The sequence below is a fragment of the Pezoporus flaviventris genome, unplaced genomic scaffold (genome assembly GCF_033815535.1).
Source record: "Pezoporus flaviventris isolate CSIRO_AGI_PZ_B2104156 unplaced genomic scaffold, CSIRO_AGI_Pfla_v1 ptg000031l, whole genome shotgun sequence".
Taxonomy (NCBI): domain Eukaryota; kingdom Metazoa; phylum Chordata; class Aves; order Psittaciformes; family Psittacidae; genus Pezoporus; species Pezoporus flaviventris.
Window position 1 is genome coordinate 13,276,520 of NW_026892579.1, and position 23,585 is coordinate 13,300,104.

The 23,585-nt window shown below is 38.3% G+C and overlaps 1 protein-coding gene across 6 annotated transcripts in view; it reads left to right on the forward strand.

Annotated features, from left to right (window-relative positions):
* FBXL4 (F-box and leucine rich repeat protein 4) overlaps positions 1-23,316 on the forward strand; it is a 63,547-nt gene extending 40,231 nt beyond the window's left edge. For all 6 annotated transcript variants that reach the window (XM_061460248.1, XM_061460247.1, XM_061460250.1 and 3 more), the window contains exons 7-9: positions 8,244-8,315; positions 10,284-10,596; positions 17,940-23,316. In XM_061460248.1, coding sequence (XP_061316232.1) covers positions 8,244-8,315; positions 10,284-10,596; positions 17,940-18,103 — 549 coding nt within the window. In that variant the 3' untranslated portion in view covers positions 18,104-23,316. The remainder of the gene's footprint in view (positions 1-8,243; positions 8,316-10,283; positions 10,597-17,939) is intronic.
* Positions 23,317-23,585: the final 269 nt, after the last annotated feature.

Consider the following 23,585-nt stretch of genomic DNA (forward strand, 5'->3'; position numbering starts at 1 on the left):
AAAGGTGTGTGTGGGGGGAAGAGTTCTGTGCTTATAGAGATTTTTAATTACTTCTGACAGTCTTAACAAAATTACCTTTTATATTTTCATTAGGTGCTTGTAATTATAAATATTTATAGCAGTAGTGGCACTCATTGAAATAAAATTGTCTGCTTTCATCTGAGGCTTTTCTTGTTTGATTGGTTAGGTTTTTTTACCACGGATAGTCCTAGTCTGGCAAAACTTTTTTTTTGGTGCGGTACTATATGAAATAGAACTTCTCTGGCTTAAGAAAAGACTGTGATAAATTATAGCTGTAAAATTTCAAATAGTTGATGTAAACACCAGTAAAAATGTTTCTGTAGCATTTTTGCTACTAAAAGCCAAAGTCGGAGGGAAGAACTTTCTGAGCTGTGTTACTGGGGAAAGGGAGAGAAAGGATTGATTGTTACAGGTTTTATTTTCCAAGGAGTCTTACTGCCTTTTATCCAGTTTTACATGCAGAAATAAATTGCCATTCCAAAGATATAATAGCTGTAGTCTTAAAAGTAATCTAGTGATGTACTGACATCAGAATTCCTTGTCTCTACTTTACACAGGAACACATAGCAGATGCTATTCACTAAGGTATTTCTGGAAGTTCTAAAGCAGAATTAACATTTAGTTGTGTCTCAATTATTTTCCCTGAAATTGGAAGTAATCTGGCTCATTTTCTGAAACTTTTTGGCAAAAGCTGTATACATCAATTTGTAGTCAAAAGAGGAGAAGCTTGCCGTATGGAAGAAGACAGTTTGGGATGTTTCCTTTGGCTGGTATTTTGAGGAGGGGGGTCTCTCTCCAAAGGGTCAGCAGGAGACAACGGGAGCCTTTTTCTGTCTGAAGGTAATGATCACATCGCATGTGACCTGTCTGTATTAAGCCTGCATGTGTTTCTTTAGCTGCCTGCATGTGTCCCATCTATTAGGTAAATTCTTACGGGGAAAACTACTTTGCTGCCCATGGAATCACTAACTGTTGCACTCTTCAGAAACACATCCGTGGTGAAAAACAAGCTGTTAAGTAGGACAGGTCTTATCAAAGGAGATTTGAACTGTTGGTGTGAAATTGGGAAGGGAATAAATTTGTAGTCATTAGTCTGCCCTTCCAAGAAGTTTGGTCTCAATTCCGGTAGTCAGGCCATTCTAAAAATTTCCATATACCCTTTTGATTCAGATTACTTGATCCCAATAAATAACCCACGTGAGACAATTACTTCAATGTCAAATAGTAGATACCACACATGTGGTTCTGTTCTTGATTTGCCAAGAGCTCGTTTGTAGTTTCCCTTAAGCGAGTGGTGGCTTCCTTCCTCTCTGCTTTCTCATGTCTTCCCATGCTTTTATCTCCTTATTACTGGATATAACCCTCCTCATTCAGGCAAGGTTGAATTTTCTGTCTCGGGTTTTCATTCAGATAATTAGTTGTTACTAAATGCAATAATATTTTCAGGTGTCCTGTTGCATAAATAGGCTCCCAAAATATAACTGCATAGTATCAAATGTATACTGACTGTTTGTTGTATATTAATTGCCTAATTACTGTATCAAGTTTTAGGTGAATGTGTTGAGAAATGTACAAATTGTGTCCAAATTATTTGTACTCAAACAGCATGTGACAGCTGGTGATTGGGTACAGGATATTCAGGATTACACAATTCTTTGCTAGCCAGCTGATCAAATCTTTTGATGCTTTCCTTATTTGTCTTAGGAAAAGGTTATTGTGGAATAAGCTTGTCTAGATATGTTATCCAGTCCAATTGGTTAATAAAGTTCTGAAGACCCTGATTCTAACCTCAAAGCAAGTATTTTTTATAATATTTTAACATAGATCTGTAAAGTAAGATGAAAATGCTACTGAGAAACCTCAGTAAATACTGTGATGGAACCTGTTATTAAATATAACAACTTCATAAATTTATATGCAAAGGAAACTCACTGCAAAGACTCTTCAAGATGCATTTTTTTTTGATGGGGAGAGAAATAACGGACGTACGAAAATGAAATTGTAGTCTTTAGGAACATTATTAATTCTTTGGTATTGTAGAAAAAATGCAGTATTCTTATTGTGGTGATCTTGCAAATGCAGGCATGTTATCTGATATCTGCCTGCAACTAATGTTACACAGTTATTTGAACGTAAAGTGGAAGCGACAGAGTTTCTGGGGGGATGAGTCAGGAAGGGCTTAAAATTAGATCATCACTTGGAAATTATAAGAAAAAACAATACAACTTTGTCCTCTCATATAATGTAATTGGGGGGAATGGGTATTAAAGGATATTTTTTTTTTTTTTTATGCCTAACTTTAATTTTTAATGTTAAAGAAAAGCCCAAATTTAAGTCCTGCATAATTCGTGAGTTTTCTTGAACAAAGAGATTAACTAGAGAATAGTAACTCTATGATTAAAAACATAGCAAGGAAGGGAAACCATATTTAAAGAAGAGAGGAAGCAGTCTTTAATGAGACTTTAAGATTACTCTCAGCATTCACCTCACTGAAAATCTCAAGAAATTGCAGGAGAATAAAAGTTTTGTAAAAGATTTAGACTCTCAAGTTGTTTCATTGAGCAGCTGGAAGAGTTCCCAACTTATGTCAGACACAGTTCTTCAGAGAAGGGGAGAAGACAGCCCTTTGTTCCCAGCATAAAAAACAAACAAACAAACAAAAAAAAAACGAAACGCCCAAACCCAAAAAAACCAAAAGAAACCCCAATTTTGAAAGCTGGTTTTAAGATCTCTCTATAAAAAGGTTTATTAAAAGATGCAGACTGTTTCTTCCCTGCCCCAACCCTAAAGGTTAAATGTTGGGGTTTTTTAGCTCTTCCTTTAATCTTATTTTCATGCCTTTTATTATAGTGCAGCCATTATGTGATAGCCATATTATAGTGCAGTTGTATTTCTTTTACACCTTTTGCATGTTGTTTTTTAGTCTTTGAGTATTTGACAATGAAACTGCAATGACTAAATATTCGAAGTGCATCTTTCACAGGTGTGCCATATCTGCCACAGACAGAAGGTTTTTCTATTTGAACGGATATTGAGCTCAGGCTATCTGTTGGATGCTTTCCTTATCATACTAACATCAGAAGTGATTTGTACTTCCTGCTGCATCATGAATGCAAAAAGTCCTGAAAAAAAGGTCAAGCAAGATTCAGTCTTGCTAAGTGTATTACTTGGACACCAGTATTTGGTTTCTTCACTGATGGGTTGTCTGTGCAAACCAGCAACACTCTTGAAACGTCTAAGTCAAAACTTCCATGTGATGTCTAAGGTCTTTAAAAAGACAGGTAGAATACAAGTTATTCCAGTATCAGCTATTGAAGCATACACAACACATAAATGTCTTCCAGACTGCCCTATATTACAGACTTTCATGTTTGGGCAGACCTCTCATCTGGAGTGAGTTAGGATCTCAAGCAATAATCTAATCTCTTGTCCAAGGCAGGATAAGTACTGTTGATGTGCTTTCTGGCAGATGTTTGTCTGACCTGTTCAAAGACTTTAGAGACTCTTCAAGCAGTCTGCTCTCATTTCCTGAGGTGTAGGGCTTACTGCCATGGCCTAAAACATATCTGGAATCTGCTCTGTAAGCTTGTGTTTAGCAGCAGTATCATATCCTTCTGATCAGTTTGATATCAAGAGTCTTCTCTCCTAAAGCAACTCCTATGCTGTATGTTTTCCTCATCTGAAAACACCTTTCCTGGAATGAAGCATTTTATTTGGTCCCTTTGGACTCTTCCTGTAGTCTATGCTATCTCATAAAAGTTGATTACTTTAGTAGCTTTTGTTTTGGCTTGGATGGGAGAAGAAATTTAGACCACACTAAAGCCGTGCATACATTACTCCACAAAAAATGGTAGCTTTTGTTTCTTTTCAGAGTGGGGTTTTTTTGTGGGTTTTTGTTTGTTGAACCAAACCTTACCTTTGGTTCAGGGAAAAGTCAGAATATCTCCAAACTATGCACGTCTTGGCTACTAGGCTCAAGAATGGTATTGCATGGGTAGTCTTTGGTTTGACTGTCTCTGTTTGGCTGAGAAAGTGAAATTAGACTCCAGGTTAAAGCTCACTGATCCAGAATTTAGGTGGCCTCTTAGATGCTCTTGTAAAGCACTCTAACATCAAAGTTTGGCCTATGTTACAGCTTCAGGGTTGGGTGATTGCCTCGCTCTTCTCCTTTGCTTAAATAGGAGTGTTATCACTCATCTTGTATTGCAAGTCAGAGAGATGAATTGTAGAGACAGATGGCTTGAAACAGACAGGTTATTACAATGATAGTCCTTCTATATGTAGTACATATGGATTCTGTGAGCTGCCATTCTCTTCTGCTATTTTCATGCCTTTAGCCACCTGGATTCTGAATTGACTGAGGCACAAGTAGGCACGAACAAAGGGTTTTTTTCTTCTTTCTTGACATATGCAAACCCCACCTCAGTTACAGAACAGACACTGCTTCTGAAAGAAATCTGATTTGTTGCATGCAGGCATGTGTGTGCCCCAGAAGAGGAATTAATATAGCCAGTATAATTTATGTTGAGTAAATAGTTGTTTACACTTGGGTTTGACTTGGCATGATTTATGATGGTACAACATGGTGTCCTACCAGTCTTCCTTCTATTACCCACATTCCTAGTGCTTTTTCTTAAATTGTTTGGGTTTTTTTCAATAATTGTTTATAATAATACTTCAAAGTTTATGGGTTGTGAAAACACCTTTGAAAATGTGGACTCGGTGCACATCAATACAGAAGGGACTGCCTCACTGTCGTGGTTTAAACCCAGTCAGGTAATTCGTTCGCTCACTTCCCCCCCTTTCTTGCCCTCCCCCTGCTCTCGGAGGGATGGAGAGGAGAATCGAAAAGAATGCAACTCCCACAGGTTGAGATAAGAACAGTTTAGTAACTAAGGTATAACACAAATCACTACTGCTACCACCAATGATAATAATGATAAAGGAAATAACAAGGGAAGAGAATACAACACCTCAGCACCAGCTGACCGATAACTCGCCCCCCAAGCCCGACCAAGCTCCGACCGATACCTCCTCCAACCCTGCCGTCTCCCAGCCCTTCCGGCTAACTCCCAGTTACATCCTGGGCATGACGTGCTGTGGTATGGAATACCTCTTTGGTCAGTTTGGGTCAGGTGTCCTGTCTCTGCTTCCTCCCGGCTTCCCCTCCTCCCTGGCAGAGCATGAGGCTCACAAAGTCCTTGGCCAAACCAAAACATCTCTATCAGCTCTGTTCCCGAGCCGAAAGTCAAAACACTGCACTGCACCAGCTACCAAGGAGGAGAAACATGACTGCTACTGCTGAACCCAGGACACTCACATTAGAGAGGAATTAAAAAGGTATTCTGAGATGAGTCAAGTTACTGTTCAAGTTGACAAAAATAGCTCAGTTATCTAATCAAGATAACTATGAATATTAGTCGTCTTACCTATTTCACTCCTCTCTGAAGACACAATGTATGGAATTGATCTTGCATCCCTGCAGGCTGTTCACAGTGACAGTCCGCTTTCACATTGTGTGTGTTAATTAAAGAAAGATATTGCTGTTTCCAATCCTTTCAGGCCAGTGTTTAAATTCCGGTCTGGAAACCATTACTAAAAACTATGGTGGAATGCAGGAAGGTATTCAGCTTTCCTCCAGAATCTCCTGAATACCTGCAGAAACCCTCTTTAGAAATGTGTCCAGTCAGAGACTAATTTATTTAGCTCGGTATTTAAGGTTTGTAGAGAGGGGGTTGGGGATTTTGCTTTTATTTTTTACACCTGAGTAAGTTCTAAAGCTCATAGCTTGCACCAAGTTAAATAGTAAAGACTGTGTCTTACTCTGTTGGAGTTACTTGTTTATTCAGGTTTTAATGATCACAGTGAAGCATTTGCTCAATAAGTACATTACTGGATATTCACATTTACTAGCTTTAAAGTGTTCTTAAGTGTTGCCTCTTTAATAATGACTTTTTAATGCTTGTGCTTAATTTCCTAGCTACCTTTTTCTGTAAAAACATGAATGAAACTAAAGCAGACAAGCAGACAGTGGCTTTACGAGACCTCTGCAGAGATACATGTGTAGTGTCTACATTTAGGCTGCCTTTGATAAATCATATCTTGGAAGGACAAGTTGGAAGCTGAAGTTCCATACATGTTAAGTGTTGGGTGTTTCCAGTTGCTCACTGGAGACATGTAAATTAGATGTCTGAAATGGTCTCCATGAATACCCTATACTATGTCCCTGTTTTGTGTCTGCCAGCCTTTCAGTTCAAGGAATCAAATATGTCTTTGCAGTGGTATGACAAAGGATCGTGTTCTTGCCAAGTTTCATTAGAAATATAACTGAAGAAACTAAATAAAGCATTAAACTTTGTCGGAGCAATCCCAGGCACAGCTACAGGCTGGGCAGAGAAGAGATTCAGAGCAGCCCTGCAGAGAAGGACTTGGGGGTGTTGGTTGATGAGAAAATGAACATGAGCCAGCTTCAGTGTGCGCTCGCGGCCCAGAAAGCCAACCGTATCCTGGGCTGCATCAAAAGGAGCGTGACCAGCAGGTCGAAGGAAGTGATCCTGCCCCTTTGCTCTGCTCTTGTGAGACCTAACCTGGAGTATTGTGTGCAGTTCTGGTGTCCTCAACATAAAAAGGACATGGAACTGTTGGAACAAGTCCAGAGAAGGGCCACGAGGATGATCAGGGGATTGGAGCACCTCCCGTATGAAGACAGGCTGAGGAAGTTGGGGCTGTTCAGCCTGGGGAAGAGAAAGCTGCGTGGAGACCTCATAGCAGCCTTCCAGTATCTGAAGGGGGCCTACAGGGATGCTGGGGAGGGACTCTTCATTAGGGACTGTAGTGACAGGACGTGGGGTAACGGGGTAAAACTTAAACAGGGGAAGTTTAGGTTGGATATAAGAAGGAAATTCTTTCCTGTTACGGTGGTGAGGCACTGGAATAGGTTGCCCAGGGAGGTTGTGAATGCTCCATCCCTGGCAGTGTTCAAGGCCAGGTTGGATGAAGCCTTGGGTGTCCCTGCCCATGGCAGGGGGGTTGGAACTAGGTGATCTTAAGGTCCTTTCCAACCGTAATGATTCTATGATTCTATTCTATGAAACTGTAAACTTTCTGAAAACAGGTAAATTTGTATTTAAAAAAAAAAACAAAAAAACAAACAACCTGCATAAATTATGCTACCCGTGCATACAAATACTGTTAGATAATATTCTTGTAGGAATTCCTCTTATTAGCTAAGGGTTATTTTGTCCCTTGCATATCGCTTGGGGTTTGTTTTTTTTTCTATTAGAGACTGTTGTGCATCCTGTAGAAATCCACAGTTGTGTTGTTAGTATTTTGTGAAACTTACTCCTGATTTCAAGCTCATACAGATTACAAAGTCCTAACAAAGTGATGAATGTATTAGGTATGATGCATATCTATTTGCGATTTGAATCCCAGACCGTGTTCTTTTTTGCGCTGTATTTCAAACTGCAAAGCAAAATATGGCTACAGACAATGCCGAAGAGTCTTTTCTGTATCTTAGAAACACAAAAAACTCATGAAGTTTCCTTTGCTGTGGAACAGAACAACATTGTACTTTTGTAAGATGCATCTGATGCTCCAGTCCAATTTCAGGCCGAGCAGTGTGCTGTACTTTCTGAAAAGAGTGGCCATGTTAAATGGCAGGAACATGACTGTAAAATGCACATTATATCTGTTTCAGTTTGCATGCTAGTAGTGACAGGTGCTCAATGGTTGTCAGCATCCTTGTCAGCATAGAGACTCCTTTGACATGAAAGTCACCAGCTCGGTCCTGTTGCTGTGCCCCTCTATTGGCAGTTCCATCAGGCCATAGCTGATCAGTGAATGTCAGAGCCTCTGCTGTTCTTCTGGTATGTCGTCAGCCCTCTGTGTTTTTGGGCAGGCCTTGCCTGTTTGAACTTGCCACGCTTCTTCAGCAGCTTTCCTGTGGGAAATGAGCAGATAGGTCATGAGTATATAGGTATCTTCAGGGCAATGCAAAACCACATCCAAAGTGACTTGCATAAAGGTTTGTAACGATTACCGTTGCTTTAAGCCAGTCAATGGGTAAAGTACCCAGGGACTCATTAAGTGACATTTGTGGTGTCGTTAACAGAGTTTTGAGCTGTATTTCAGGAAATGCAGTGACAGCCTTTAATGTCTAATTGACCTCTTCTCTTTGTTTCACTTTCCATATTTCCTTCTGATGTGTTCCCCTGTGGCAGCAAACAGCCCTGCTCAGTATTCTGAACTTCTGCTCAGAATTGCAGCACCTCAGCCTGGGCAGCTGCGTCATGGTGAGTACTTACACCACTCAGGGTGCATAGGTTTGTATGTGTGTGTGTGCAAACCCTTGCTTTGGAACCCAGGCTGGGGTTATGTTTCACAAAGACATGTTAAATGCTAGACTGATATTATACTCTCTTAAAGGGTCCAAGATGAATGCAGTTTAGCCATATACTTAAGTCTTATATACTAGTTTAGAAGGTCTAAACCAGCTTGTAGGCTTTCTCACACTTGTTCAACTTCTTCCTAAGCTTTTGGGCATTCCTTTATATGCGTAATCACTTTTTTCTTTCCAAAACTAGTAATCAAAACTTACTTTATTCAGACCAAATCATCATTTCTAGCAGATTAACGCTTGTGTCTGACCCTTACAGTACCACAAGATAAATATTTTCAGTAAAAGCCACTTATCATAGACTTGCTGGGAACACTGATGATTTAAAAAAAGAGAATACAGGAACAGCAGCAATTCGCAGGGCACTCAACTGAGCTACTACATGTACATGCCAGAGGCTAAAGGAGACTTAGCTGATCTTCCTCGTAGTTCAAGAATCATAGAATGGTTTGGGTTGGAAGGGATATTAAAGATCATCTAGTTGCAGCCCCTTGCCATGGGCAGGTGTCCAGGGTTCAGCTGTAGCAGTCACTTTTCTCCTTCTTAGGGATTAAACCACAGCAGCAGGGACACCTTCCACTAGACCAGGTTGCTCAAAGCCCCCATCCAACCTGTCCTTGAACACTTGTCAGAGATGGGGCTGTCACAGCTTCTCTGGGCAACCTTTGTCAGTGTCTCACCACCCTCACAGGAAAGAATTTCTTCCTAATGTCCAATCTAAATCTCCCCTCTTAGAGTTTAAAGCCATCCCCCCATTGTTCTATCCCTACATGCCCTTGTAAAAAGTCCCTCTCCAGATTTCCTGTAGGCCCCCTTTAGGTACTGGAGGGCAGTACCCTTATAAGGTCACCTCTGAGCCTTCTCCAAGCTGAACAAGCCCAACTCTCTCAGCCTCTCTGTCTTCATAGGAGAGGTGCACCAGCCCTCTGACCATCTTCATGGCCTCCTCTGGACTCACTCCAACAGATCCATGTCCTTCTTATGTTGAGGGCTCCAGAGCTGAATGTGGTGCTGAAGGGAGGGGGTCTCACAGAAGCAGAGTAGAGGAGCAGAATCACCTTCCTTAACCTGTTGGACATGCTCATTTGATGCAGCCCAGGATATGGTTGGCTTTCCATGCTGCAAGCGCACACTGCCAGCTTGTGTTGAGCTTCACACCAGCCAACACCCCTAAGTCTTTCTCCTCAAGGCTCCTCTCAATCCATTGTTTGTCCAGCCTATATTAGTGCTTGGGGTTGTCCAGAGAAGCAAGTGATAAAGGAGAATTGGCTCAGCCTTCCATGCTTTGACTCTTGGACAGAAGAGGAAGGCAGTGTTGACTGTTTTTTCAACAGTCCTTATTTTCCTATGTTTTTTGATAGTGGATTTCATTTTTTCTGCCTGTATGTTTGGCCTTTGTTTCAGTCCTTTTGGCTTGCCCAAAGTAACTAGTAAGACTTCCATGAGAAGATGCAGCAACTGGTCAGCCCAGAATGGAAACAGACATGTTCTTTAATCTGCATGTGGTTATGGTTGCAGTGCCTATGGTCATAAAAATCAGTTTTAATTGTCTTTTAAAAGAAAAACAACTATGGAAAAAAGGTGAGGAGAAGGATTCTGAGGAAAAAAAAAAATTTTCACCGCCTTTTCACTGATCCTTAGTATTAAGTGAATTAAAGGCACCTATATCTGGGGTTTGATAGGAAATTTATTTTATTTTTGTTGTTTTAAAAATGAAACCTCTACTATACAATAGTTTTCAGAGCTCTTTAGAAATGACAAATGCTTAAAACAGATCTGTAGGTGTGTTAGCAAGCAAATCTTGAAGCACCTATGTATGTCTGGAAAGATGGTATATATGACAAATTGTTTGCTTTCCTTGCAGATTGAAGACTATGATCTTATAGCAAGCATGATGGGAGCAAAATGCAAAAAGCTTCGTAGTCTGGATTTGTGGAGATGTAAAAACATAACTGAAAGTGGAATAGCAGAATTGGCATCAGGCTGCCAGCTTTTGGAGGAACTTGATCTTGGCTGGTGCCCTACATTACAGAGCAGTACAGGCTGTTTCACAAACCTTGCACGTAAACTCCCAAACCTGCAAAAGCTCTTTCTTACAGCCAACAGGTCTGTGTGTGACACAGACATTGAGGAACTTGCTGCTAACTGTACGCATTTACGGCAGCTGGATATATTAGGTAAGAAAATGTGGGAATACTGTTTTTTATCTTACTGTGTCTCAGAATTTGTGCAGTTAAAGAGTCCTTAAGACAAAACCATCTTCTAGACATATTTCTAAATAAATATTTCTTAAAATTATGGTTTAACATTTAAAAAAAAGTTACTCACTGCAGTGTATTTCTGACTCAGAATCCAGTGTATTTGTACCAACCGTGTAATTTGACTACTTAGTATGAATTGCTTAAACTGAGATTTAAGTGCAAGATTTTTTCAGTAGCTTTTAGTTTCATGACCATTATTTTTTACACTGAAGTCTTTTTTTTTCTATCAAAAGATTCAATTTCTTAACCTTGTTTCTGCTTTTGTTGTTTTATTCCTTTGAAGCATGACAAAGTGTATTTATAGAATGAGTCTGTGATCAATAAACAGATTTCTGCTTTTACGCCATACAGATATATCAATCAATATTGAATTTCTTTGTCACTTTTACCAAGAAGTGAGTTTGACTCATTAAAGAGGAAAAGGTAATTAACAGCAAAACTTAAAATGCACTTTCTAGTAAGGTGGGAAGGAAGTGATGAGGGGCAAAAGGTATAGCAAACCTTGAATTTCTAATCCTCTACAGCTTCTATAGTTAAAAATATTTTTAGAAATATAAATACAGTTTGGGCTCTTGAGGAAGGACTTAGAATACAGTTTTGCATGATACTAAATTTATTCTTTTTATGGTGGAATGTGAGGTTTTCTTTTTAAAATAATGTAGGACAGCAGGGATATTTGTGACATCAGTGTGGGAGAAATGTCTTCGTGCTTTTACTGATTTATTTTCATAGGGCTAATTGAAAAGGGGAGATTTAAATAAAAGGAAGTAAAGTAACTGCACCATGTATTTTCAATTTTTAATACTTTAAATGAAAATATTACATTTGAGAGCGATGCTGTAAAGAACTGAGAGACCTCAGATTGAATAACATTTCAAGCAAGTTTAAGGCTATTGGCATTTCTCATAACAAAAAATTTACCATATGCCTTCAGATTGTCATTCCAGTATAGCTAGTACACTCTTCTATCATGAAATATGTTTCTACTCATCTCTGAGGAAGTTGCCTTCTGACCAGCATGGGAAGAAAAGATGAACAGCTAGAAACTTAACTCCACTTAATACACATTGTAGAGACTTGATGTGTGTGTCCACAGGAGGTAATGTGTTTTGTGTATCCTTAAGGAATCTTACTTTGTAGCTAGATTATCAACATCACATTTCCCTCTTCAGACATGAAAAATTTCCAAACGCCATGGTGAATGAAGTCTTTCATAAACACGTATGTTCCCCTGACCACCCACTTCCATGCATTTCTGTTACAACGGCATTGTGTCTGCCCACAAAGTGGTCTGACCTTTTCATTACACCAGAGGCTGCCCAATGAATAGTTTGGCTGTGTTAAATCCTGTGGATAGTCTTGCTACTTCTGTTGCCTCTCTGCTGGCAGTGAAGGTTTGTTGCCAAGCTTCTTCAGCATTTGAATTCACGTTTGAATTTAGTTTGACGTCTTGCTGACGTTTTTGTGGAAAAATAACACATGAATGTGGAAAAGGAATTTGTTCTATTCTCTGTGTGCTTGCCTATATTCCTGAGTCAAGTGGACCTGTAGTAAACCTTTCCCAGTGAGGCAGCATGTTGTGTTCAGATAAATGCTTTCCAGGGGATATCCAATTAAACTGTCCAAAAGAAGGGGTCGTGGGTTAAAACTTAAACAGGGGAAGTTTAGATTGGATATAAGGAAGAAGTTCTTTACTGTGAGGTGGTGAGGCACTGGAATGGGTTGCCCAGGGAAGTTGTGAATGCTCCATCCCTGCTGGTGTTCAAGGCCAGGTTGGACAGAGCCTTGAGTGACATGGTTTAGTGTGGGGTGTCCCTGCCCATGGCAGGGGAGTTGGAACTAGATGATCTTGAGGCCCTTTCCAGCCCTAACTATTCTGTGATTCTATCTTACCAAAAAACCTTAATATCTGTCTTCCAGACCTCACTTTTTCCTTCAGGGGAATACTCGGTAGAGTGGAAAGAATATTGTCTTCTGCTGTAAATGAGTCAGTACAACATGATACAATATGTGTGAGTGAGTTACTTAGCTTTTTTGTCAACAGCAAAGAAACTGTGTTCATTTCTTTGTCTGAATATGGGAATCATTACAGCCTGTGGTTAAAAGGAAGAGTTGTCAAGTAGAACCACAGCAGGTCACCTGGAGGCAGAGTTGCCAGGTGTTCCCATGTAAGTGCAGAAATCTTTGTTGTCTAATCTAAAGAGCTAGTCTCTCATAGTGTTGGAGTACCAAGAAAGTCGTAAATCTCTGTATGTGCTCCAACTTTTCACAGCTGATGTAGGGCCATCCTGTTACTATAAGCTACAGAAATGCTTAATATGTTTTTGTACTTTTGAATGAGTGTGACAACAGGTCTGAAGCTGTTAGAGGCCTGAGGTCAGTGCTTAGCTTTGCAAGAGTAACCTTGAACAGTGGGTCTTCTCTGTGATGTGAAAGAATGAGAGGTGCTCTCATTATATCCTTTGTCATCTCCGAAGTACAGAAATATCTGGCTTGTACATGCCTTGTAAAGGGTGTAGGAGAGTTGCTGATAGGTTAGCAGTGCCCATCATAAGGGAATTTCTTTTGCTTCAGCAAGCTGTTTAAAAGCTTAAGGTTTTTTATGCTTAACTAAGTAGGGATCAGAATGTCATACCTTGCACCGTAGTCACCAGAGCTGACAATGCTAGCCTGGCTTCTCTGCAGTTGTTAGAACTTAAAAACTTGTCAGGGAAAACTTCTTGTTTTGATTATAGATTATTTATCATCACAATAGCTTCAGGACTGGAAGAGTCCAAGCCTCTGATAGAAATCTTGAACTCTGGGTCTTTCATTTAAGTATTACAAAATGTATGTTATATATATATACCCTGGATGCTGTTTTCAGGTACTGTGGCTTGCTACCCATATGTCCTTTACCATTATCATTTGGCAATTCCCTTGTTACATAATCAGAGCACTCCATACAAGATTAAAATTCCCAAACTTATTGGCTCATATAAAGCATTATTTGATGGTAGCTGTGTTTGTGGTGTGTAATATATACTTCAGAAAGTAAACTTCTGTTTAAAAAAAAGAAATCATGGGTTGGATCTGTATCTGCTATATTATAATACAGTTTGGAAGAGGAAGCATTGATGCATGTCACTGAGTATATGAGGGTGTGCTTCTTGAAGATTTTAGTTCTGGGGTTTCTTTTACTCATTACATACAGAGCTGCCTGCTTACAAGTATCATTTCCTTCTCTGCCCACAACTTTTCCACTGACTGACATGGCAGGTTTCTACCCTGCCGTAGAATGATCCAACTGTGATCATTTGACAGTTTTGTGGTGATGGAGTGCATCATCCAGGCTATCAAAAGTTGTGGACACCTCTAGACCTGTAGTTAAAAACTAGTCTTCAAACTGTGATCAGCATTGAGCAATGTGACAAGTCAGATGACAACCTGAATTGGCAGTGCCAAAAGCTTTTCTTGTACATTACATCAGCTACTTTGTTCGGTTGCTGTGGGGCTACCAGCTGCTGTCAAGGGTGAAGAATAAGTCATCTTAACCTCACTCCCCAAAATTCGTGACTGCCTGTGTCCTGCACAAAAAGGGTAATGAAAAGTAGATGCCCTTGTTAACACAAAATTCATGTATTCCTATCTACATACCAACACCTCCCACACCTTCCTGAGCAACAGAAAACCCAACTGCCCCCTTGCCAGCTGTCAAAATTTTCAGCTTTATCTTGAGAGCATCAACACGTAGTTAGTCAATTCAAACATGAAAATGTGTAGAACCCTAAAATTTTGAATTTGAGTTGTGGGCAATAGATTGAATAAAATGTAAGGAATAAAAGGCTGGTCTGGATGCTCTAAGGAAAGGAAAAGTAAGAACATTTGAGGGGATAGTGCTTGATATTTTTCAGGGTCTCTACTCTTAAATATCATTTAATGTGTAGTGATATCCCTTGCCCTAGAGATCAGGGCTGTAACATGTTTTATAGCAGTCGTGCACAGCTCTTCTAAACAGCTCTACAATTTGAAGACTTTGATATATGGTATAAATGAAATAATTTACAGGCAATAAACATAATCATTCTAGTAAACAAATCATTACTCAGAAGTGCCTTTATGCCAAACAACAAAATTAAATAACATATTTTAATATACTGGTTATTTATTTATTCTCAGAAATGGCCTATTAGTCCATGTAAGCGAAGTTGTAAGTAACAAAGGTCCAAAAGCCTCTGAACTCTAGAAGAATGCACTATATGGGTAACGAGCAGCATATGTTGTCAGTCTTTCAAAAGCAAAGGAAACATGTATTACTCTTCAGAAGTGCTTTTGAATGTGCTTTAAGAAACCACATCACTAATTGTACATTGTATAAATAAAAGTAAGACTGCAGATGATGCTTGCTTATCCTGTGGTTTGACTAACTAAACCCCAGCCAGGTTGCTGGGTTTTTTAGCTTTTTGAAAAAAGATATTCTCTAACATAAAATTGTAAGTCTGAAGAGGAAAAAAGAAACAGGTGCAGTAAAACATGCAATTTAGGATGGCCTACGTAGACTGCGATCTTTAATGGATTTGTAACTTAGACGAAACGGTAGAAGAACTGTCGAAGTTCAGGTAGGAAGGGATGAAGAACATCCTACACAAAAAAAATCTGTGGCTAGGCATCTAGATCTGGCATTTTTTGTAGAAACACACATTTGAATCTTGAAGCGTAAAAGCTGTTATGTGTAAGTAAGACTGGTTTTAAATGAAGGTGCTGATTCAGTAGCAATTTTAAGGCTTGGTAAAAAGAACCCAGGAGTAGCATAATATGTTGTTCTTAGAGTTTCAGTTGGATGGTAGAGCAGATCCTGATGGTAGGACAGTGGTAAAATTTATGGTCAAGCAAAGTGAATAATTGAAAGTGTATTACAGAATTTCTGTATATGGCCATAGGGACTGTTACATCAACCACCAGACAGTTGTGGTGACGGTGATCATGTAATGATAAGGGAGTTAAAAGTCACAATAATAATGACAAGCTCTGATTACCTCCCTGTAGGTGAAGTAAAATCTGGGGGCATGATAGGAAAGACTGTTTTTTGGGTGATGTTAAATGATGTCTCAAAGCAACTAATTTAAGAAGTAAAAGAAGTGAAGACTACAGTTAGATACCCCCTTGCTTACACAGAAGAGTACAGGAGACTACTAAAAACAGAGGCATCTTTCTCGAAATAAATCCTGTTCAGAGAAGGAAAGTGGGAAGATGAACTTTAAAAAGTGAAACAAAATCACAGTAAGGCAGTATGAGATATTAAGGAACTATTGGTAAAGGTAAATGCTAAAACTGTATTTTCAGATATGTTAAAAGAGGTTTACAGGAGAGTTACTGAGGTTGATAGATACTCCAGATGTGAAGGATTACTTAGATCAAGAAGGCCATTGCAGCAGAACTGTTGTCTGTCATTAGGGTTCATGGCAAGGAGGATCAAGTAGGTTGCTACATCAGAGTCATTCTTTCCAGGAGATTAGCCTGGAAAGCTGCTTTAAATTGGAATGCCAATACAGAAAGCTTTTGAACAAATCAATACACTGAACAATAATAAATAGTTAGGGCTGAATAGTATTTATGCAGTAGTTCTAAATGAGCTTAAATACAGAGCTGTGGAAATCTTAGTTCTGGTGTGTGGTCTGTCACTTACATCAGCCTTAGCACTAGAGAAATGAAGGGTTATGAACATGGGTAAAGCTTCTCTAAAAGGTGCAGGTTAGAAGCTTCAAAACAGTAAGATCACCTTTTGCTCTGTGAAAACCAGTTGCAACCATGAAGTCAGTTGGTGCACATGAAGGCCATTATGATATTTTGAGGGAGAGCTGCATCCCTGTGAGGATAGCGTAGTTATGCTCTCCAGTCTTTTAGAATTCCTTGGAGTTCCTCATGATCATGATCCAGTCCATAAAGGTTTGGATTTTCAAAAGCTTCAGCCAAGGTTTTTCTGCTTTTGTGACTTAGCTGTCTTCTTCTGGGTTATGAGTGTTTCGAAGATAGAGGACAAGAACAATGAAATTATGTCATTACTGTAGTCACTGAGGTTCTGTACTGACCTGCTTATAAGTAATCCAGGCAAAGGGGTGGATAATGCGTTACCAGAGGGTAATGCGCAGCCATTCAGGGTAGAAAAATCTTAAGCTGAAGAATTTAACACTAAAAAAATACAGAATGATTTTATCCTGCGTCATCATCTGATATTTAGTAAACAGATGATAAAGCAGGAAGAAAACATTCCATCAAATGCTAAGTTATTGCATGAGGCAAAATAACATTCACTAAGAATACAGGGGAAGGGGACTTTATGTTAGTTACTGTTCAGTAGGAAAGAGATCCTGTGGACAATTTTTGGAAAACATTAGCTCATTGCTCAGCATCGTTCTGACAGGCAAAGAGAATTTTAAGATATTTTAGGAAAAAAAATGGAGAAAACACCGTTAAGACCTCATTTAGAGTTACTGGCTCTGTGTTTACTGCACTGTATAGCTCTAGTTGTCCAATTTTAAAAGTACTAAATTAGTGCAGAAAGAAGACAACAGGGGTCATCTGAGATGCAAAAGAGTCTGGAAAACAGGCAGCCTTGAGGGAACAGGAAGATGTCCACAGGATTATAAATGATGTGGAAATAGTTTAATGGGCGTGATCTCTCACTGCTTATTTGTGATTCATTGCCCCTTAATTATTACAGTTAATAGTGTGTTTAATGTTTATGTGGGGGGCGATTGTTGGTTTTGGGGTTGGGTTTTGGGTTGGGTTTTCTTTTTGTTTGGATTTTTTTTTTGTTGTTGTGTTGGGGTTTTTTGTTGGTTTATTTGTTTTGTTTGTTTGTTTTTTGGCTTTTTTTTTCTGTAAATAATATTGGCCTTGACCATAGACAAGATCCTGAGCTAGGTGGCTTTTAGGGGTGCAGTTCAGCTCAAGGTGGAGCTATGTAAGTTGACGTGTCTACTGACAGGTGTGTGCAGTCATGTTGGATGTATAAATTACAGAGCCAGGAGAGCTTTCTTTATCCCACTATAGCCATCCAGGCTTAGTTCACTTACCCAGAGTAGCCTGCCTGGCTTCCAGATGTTCCAGTAAGGCATGGTTCTCCTTCTCCAGGTTCACATGTCTTAATAAATTTTGTGTTACAGTAGCATTTTTTCGTAACACACTATCAAGTAGCTTTAAGAGAAAAAAAAAGAAAGTATTATTCTCAATAACTTTACAATTTGCTTTGTTTCTTTTTTTCTTGTTTTTTTGAACAGGGACAAGGATGGTAAGCCCTGCATCTTTAAGAAAATTGCTGGAGTCTTGTAAAGATCTTTCTTTACTCGATGTGTCGTTCTGTTCACAGATTGACAATAGAGTTGTCCTAGAACTGAATGCCAACTTTCCTAATGTGTTCATAAAAAAGAGTTTCACTCAGTGACTCACTACTTAAGCTGCTGTGAAATGCATTTGACAGAGTTGTTTCCTGTGAATTTGTGCTGACTTTTTTTAAGAAGACTATAAATCTGCTATGAAATAGTGGAAAGTATTAATTATCTAAGAAAAAAAATAAATGGGTAAAATACATATAAGTAAATTGTGCGTTTCTTAAAGAGTTGATATTGCACCTAAGAATTGTTTAACTCTGTATTAATTGGTGGCACTGCATGTTTTTAAATACCAGCCATCTATGTGGCTTTAATGAGAAGGAAATTAATAATGTTGTCTTAAATGTCCCTTTATAGAGTGTTACACACAATAAATTCTGTTTATATCTGGATGGAAGCAGAATTTCAATATTTAGCAGTAAGAAAAAATGGGTGCTTCCTTTTTATGTATAAGTGTTTGTATGTGTATATATGAATGTTTACAAATGTATTTGTATATACATAGATACTGTAGCATTCTCGCTTGGTCTGCAGCATAAGACGTTATGATCTGGCCTATAGTTAGTTGTTTGAAAACCTATTTATGATTATAAGAATGGATTGAAAAGACACTTTGTCGTCTTCGGATTTTTGGCAATGAATTGCATCTGATACATTTTTCTCCCTTCCTTCACCTGAAATAGATGTTGTGATGCTTTACAGTCCAGCCTAAGTGACACAACCAATAAATGAAAGAGTCTTCCACCTAACTTAGAGCAGAATCAAAAGGGAAAATTGCCAGATGCTTCTTGGTATTGGATATAAAGTTGGAGCCAGGTACTTAGTGTCATAACTGGTAATGTGTAGAAAACTCCAGAGCAATTTTTGTTTCAAATTTCTGTCACGGTCAAGACTTGATTTGTGGCACATCTGGTTATCATGCAGAGTACCATGAAAAATAGGGTAATGCATTACACTGGCATCAAATCTATTGTCAAGTGTAAAACCAAACATCTTTGTTCAGTAAAACATCAGTGAAAATATAGTATAGTGGGTTTGAAACAAGGGCAATGTGATTTGGTGATTTAATAATCACCAAACATTAGCATTGGATTTGGTTTGGTTTTGGATTTTTTTGGTTTGGTTTTCCAAGAGGTGATCAGTCAAAGTACTATTGCACTCTCTTTAGCACTGTTCAGCCTCTGAAGACGGAAAACTGTCAATGGACAAATTCTGAAGGTTTCTTCCTTTTGCACTTTCTTTGATGAGGATTTTCTCCTTTTTTTTCCTTTATTTTTTTTTTCTTCCTTGAGTACCACTGCTACAATATGTTGCTATGTACAGCTTGAGTTTAGAATTTTATCTTTATAGCTAGTGTTGGTGAATATGGACCATGAAATATAGCTTGTCATTTGATATTAATTCCACTGTTCTTGTATTGATGGCACTTATTACCTACTGGAATAATAAGAAAATTATTTTGTCTGACAAAAGAACATTATTGCACTGAATATCACTGGCAAAGGATTCTTCAGTTTATGCAGTAAATAGCTGACTGCTACTAGAGGACTGCTATGAATCACTGAAGATTTGACAATCTCCATGACTCCTGAATGAACACTTCGAACTCTTTGTGCTGGTGCCAATACTTTATAAACCATGTCATGAAACAGCTACAGAACATTTATCTAATCTTATAGAATGACCTTTTTCATCAGTTTTTTCAATTTTACAGAAACTTTTGGGAATTCCAGATCCAAAGAAGGGCATGCACAGTTGGCTTTTTGATTTTTCTTCCACACAGATGGCACTATGGGATTTCCAACTAGATTATGCCATTCCATTTTATTTTTTCTTTCCCCAGAAAACTGGACATTGTCAAGAGATCTTTAGCTTGATTTACATTTTTTCCACACTGACAGTTGTCAGCTTTGGTGTGCTTCTATATGAGACCTCATTTATTTCAATCAGGTTTGGGTTGATTTATTTGTCTGGGAACTTAAGCTTTTAACTTTTCTTTCCTGCAAGTAATATTTTTCCTTGTAATTGAGTATTAAACATTATTGTTTTAGAGAACACAGGTTCAGATAATGGGAGTTTACAAAGAACAGTGTTTCAAAACAAATGCTTTTGTTGTGAAATTTCACTTCTCAGGGTGCATCTGTATTTATCTCCTTTTTTTCCTTAATGATCCTTGTTTTTCTCTGTAAATAGAATGGGATGTGGATGAAGTGATAGCCATTGTGCCTTCGAACTGGTAAACCTGGTAAATAATACAGTTTCACATCTACAGCATCAGTGAATCAAATAAGAGGTTTTGTAATCATGTATGTGTAAAGGATTTCATTCTCTATTGCTTTTTAGGTAGTATAAAGGAGGTTTAAATTGATGTTTTGTTCATACTAAAGGATTTTTTTTTTCTTCCATTGTGCCTTCAGTTTGAAATTGGTTTTGTCAGGAATCCTCTTGTCACTTGAAAGATAAATTGAAGTCTGCTTTTTATTTGGACTATTTAAAACTCAGCTATTGCTAACACAATTAATTCAAATAGCTGAGAAATAATTGGGAAAGACTTCCATCTGTAGTTGTAGACTTTAAACTTCAAACAGCGGGTACGAAGCTCTTTTAGCTGTGGCTTTACAAGTCTTCCAGCAAAGAGAGCATAGACCAGACTTGTCATTTCTAGTATTTCCAGAGCAAAGACAGTAACATGCTTTTAGACCTTCCTTATACATCACAAAGAAGCAAAAATAGATCACCGTCTTCTTAGTTGTACTATTTTATACTTGTGTGTGTATATGTATACATGTGTATGCATAAATTATATATACACACATGTATGTGTCTAGGATTTTTTTGTATGTGTGTACATACTTATAAGTCTCAAAGTTTTTCATGTAGGAATTACTTTTATGATGTGAATGTAATAGCAAAGGGTGTTTCATGGCAGTTCTGTTTTCAACTGTTGTTTTACTGTACCTAGAGACTGAGTTCCTCTCCACCCATGCAGCAGGAAAAGCCTGGGCAGGAGGTGTGCTAGATTTCCTGTGATGCTTTGCCTAAGTGCCTTTTGGTTTGTTTACATGTGAAAGGTATTACAGGGTATTGTAGAGTGTGAGTGCAAAGTCCGATAACTACTGCGGACTGTCTCCTTGTGAAGTAGTCATACAGAGGGAAACTTACTCCAGTTTTATTTAATCCAAACTGAATGATGGCGATTCCTTAGTTGGAGGAATTTAATTATTTTGGAATTAGGTCATCATCTCCAACACTAGACCATCCCTCAGTCATGTTACCTAAATTGTGCTTTTGAGGATATTACATTTCCTTTTATCTTGTCCTTTGATCTTGTCTGTCTTTGTGAAGCATTGTAAAAAATGCGCTTTGGCAGCAAATGTTAAAAAATCCATTGCAAACATGTCCAAAAAAAAAAGAAAAAAAAAAAAAAGAGGCTTGTTCTGAAGTGCTCCTGTTCTTAAACTAAAGAACTAAAGGGGAGCTTTCCATACTATCTGTATGAAGTTGGTGTGGGATAGCCTGTAGGCAGAGATGTCACTCTTTTGGTAATTTTAAAATGAATATGATAATTTTATCATTTAAAGCAACTTCCCAGTTTTTAAAGGCTTCAGTTCAGTAGTGTCCTTCCTTGTATTCAGAATTCTGAGTTGTCTGACTAGATAGCTCTATGGAAATAGGTGGGGTTTCTGTTATTTAAATTATGTACATGATTAAGTACATTAGTGAGCAGGACTTGCATGGAAAACCAGTTTTGCGTAGGAGTTTATACCTCTACAATCCCTGTGTCCTCAAAAGTCCAAATTAAATACCAAAAGAGGAGAAAAACAAAAAAAAGGAAGACTCTTGTTTCTGCTGCCTGATACTTTCATTGGAGCTCTCATGCCAACTTTTCCAGATACAAGATGTAATTTTGGTACACAGTGAGTAGAATTCATCTCACTCAATGCTAGCTCTGTGAAAGTTAGACATCTAGTTTAAGGAAGGAATCTGGGCACCTCTAGAGAGCTATTAATCTCCTCAGATAGATATTTAAGGAAAGTAGAATGAATCATGTTCTAGAGAGCATCTCTGGAGACTCTGGAAGCTATGATTTACCTTAGGTTAGATATGCAACTTCAGAATACTAAACTGAGATTAATTCCATCCAGTGCTCTACTACCTGTCCTGCAGTGGCAAAAAAAAACCAAGATTGGAACAATGTTCATTCCCAAACCTCAAATCTATCCAAAATCTGTCCAGAAAGAAGCAAGTTAAAGAGATGCTGACAACTTGAAAAGTCCTTGTTTTGAATGCCAGGATCTACTTCTGCACCTGAGTCCCGTGCCAATGTCTGTGGTGTGTCTCTGGGGGCTTGGGGCTTCTTGTTTTTTTTGGTTGGGTTTTTTTTGATGGAGCTGCATCCCCTTTCCATGTTGTGAAATCTCATGTACCTAACTGGCTATATGTATAGTTCTGTGAAATTAACAGGCAAATGAAATTAATGTATTGCAGCTGTTTTTATAACCTTTCATATTGCTGTTATGAAGATTAAGGCTAGTTTAACTTGTCTCCTGTCATCCCAAATGTTACCAACTGTACATTTGCAAAAATTGTACATTTAGTCAAGGTTCTGATTCTGTGTACTTATTTCATCTTACGGGGTATGTTTCCCATGTCACATCTGCAGGACTACTAAATTTACAAAAAACTCCACAAAATGTAGCATTTTATTATATATGTTATGGGGTTGACATGTTCATTATTACTCTTTTGCAATGATTCCGTAAATTGTAGCTTTTGAAATTACAAGGCTAGAAAATTCTGGTTTAGTACATCTGTATATGCTATGTTAGACACAATGTTTTTTCCCAAATGGAGGCGTTTGTCCTTACTGAGATTATGATTTCTGTGATTTTAGATTTCTGACTTGATAATAAAATCCAAGAAGGGCTCTTTATTAAATATTAGGATCAGGTTGTGGTAACTGACATTAGGAAGGGCTAAGGCATGAGTCCTCTGTGTTACAGATCCTCATGATCTGCAAAGATGGGCCTCAGCAAGAACTAGCTCTTTTTGAGAAGATTCAACCTCAGTAGTAGCACGCAATGTTAAGATTTTCCTTTTTAACTGATGGACTAAGTACTGTTATTTTAGTTTGAGTTTCATAGCTCTTGTTTTCATTTAAGAATGATATAAGGCACAGTCAGGGCACACACATCATAAATTGGGGGGCATCCTTTATAATGATAAAATTATAAAGAGAAATGTTTTGTTACTCTTTTTCTAAAAACAAATCAAAAATCCCTCAGCTATTTTAAAGCTCTTTCCCCTTGGATACTGAAGAAACGCAAATGTCAATAAAGTTGAGAAAAGAAACAAAGGGTCATACCCAGATTTAAGTGGAAACTCCTGAAGGGGTGGCCAGAGCTATTTACAGACAAGAGGAAAGTAAGTGCATAGTTCTAGATCAGCTGTTACCTTTCCCAGAAATTTAATATCCCATATAATTTCATATGCTCATATTTCAAAGTCATGTTTTAGCATTTAAATGCTCTGAAT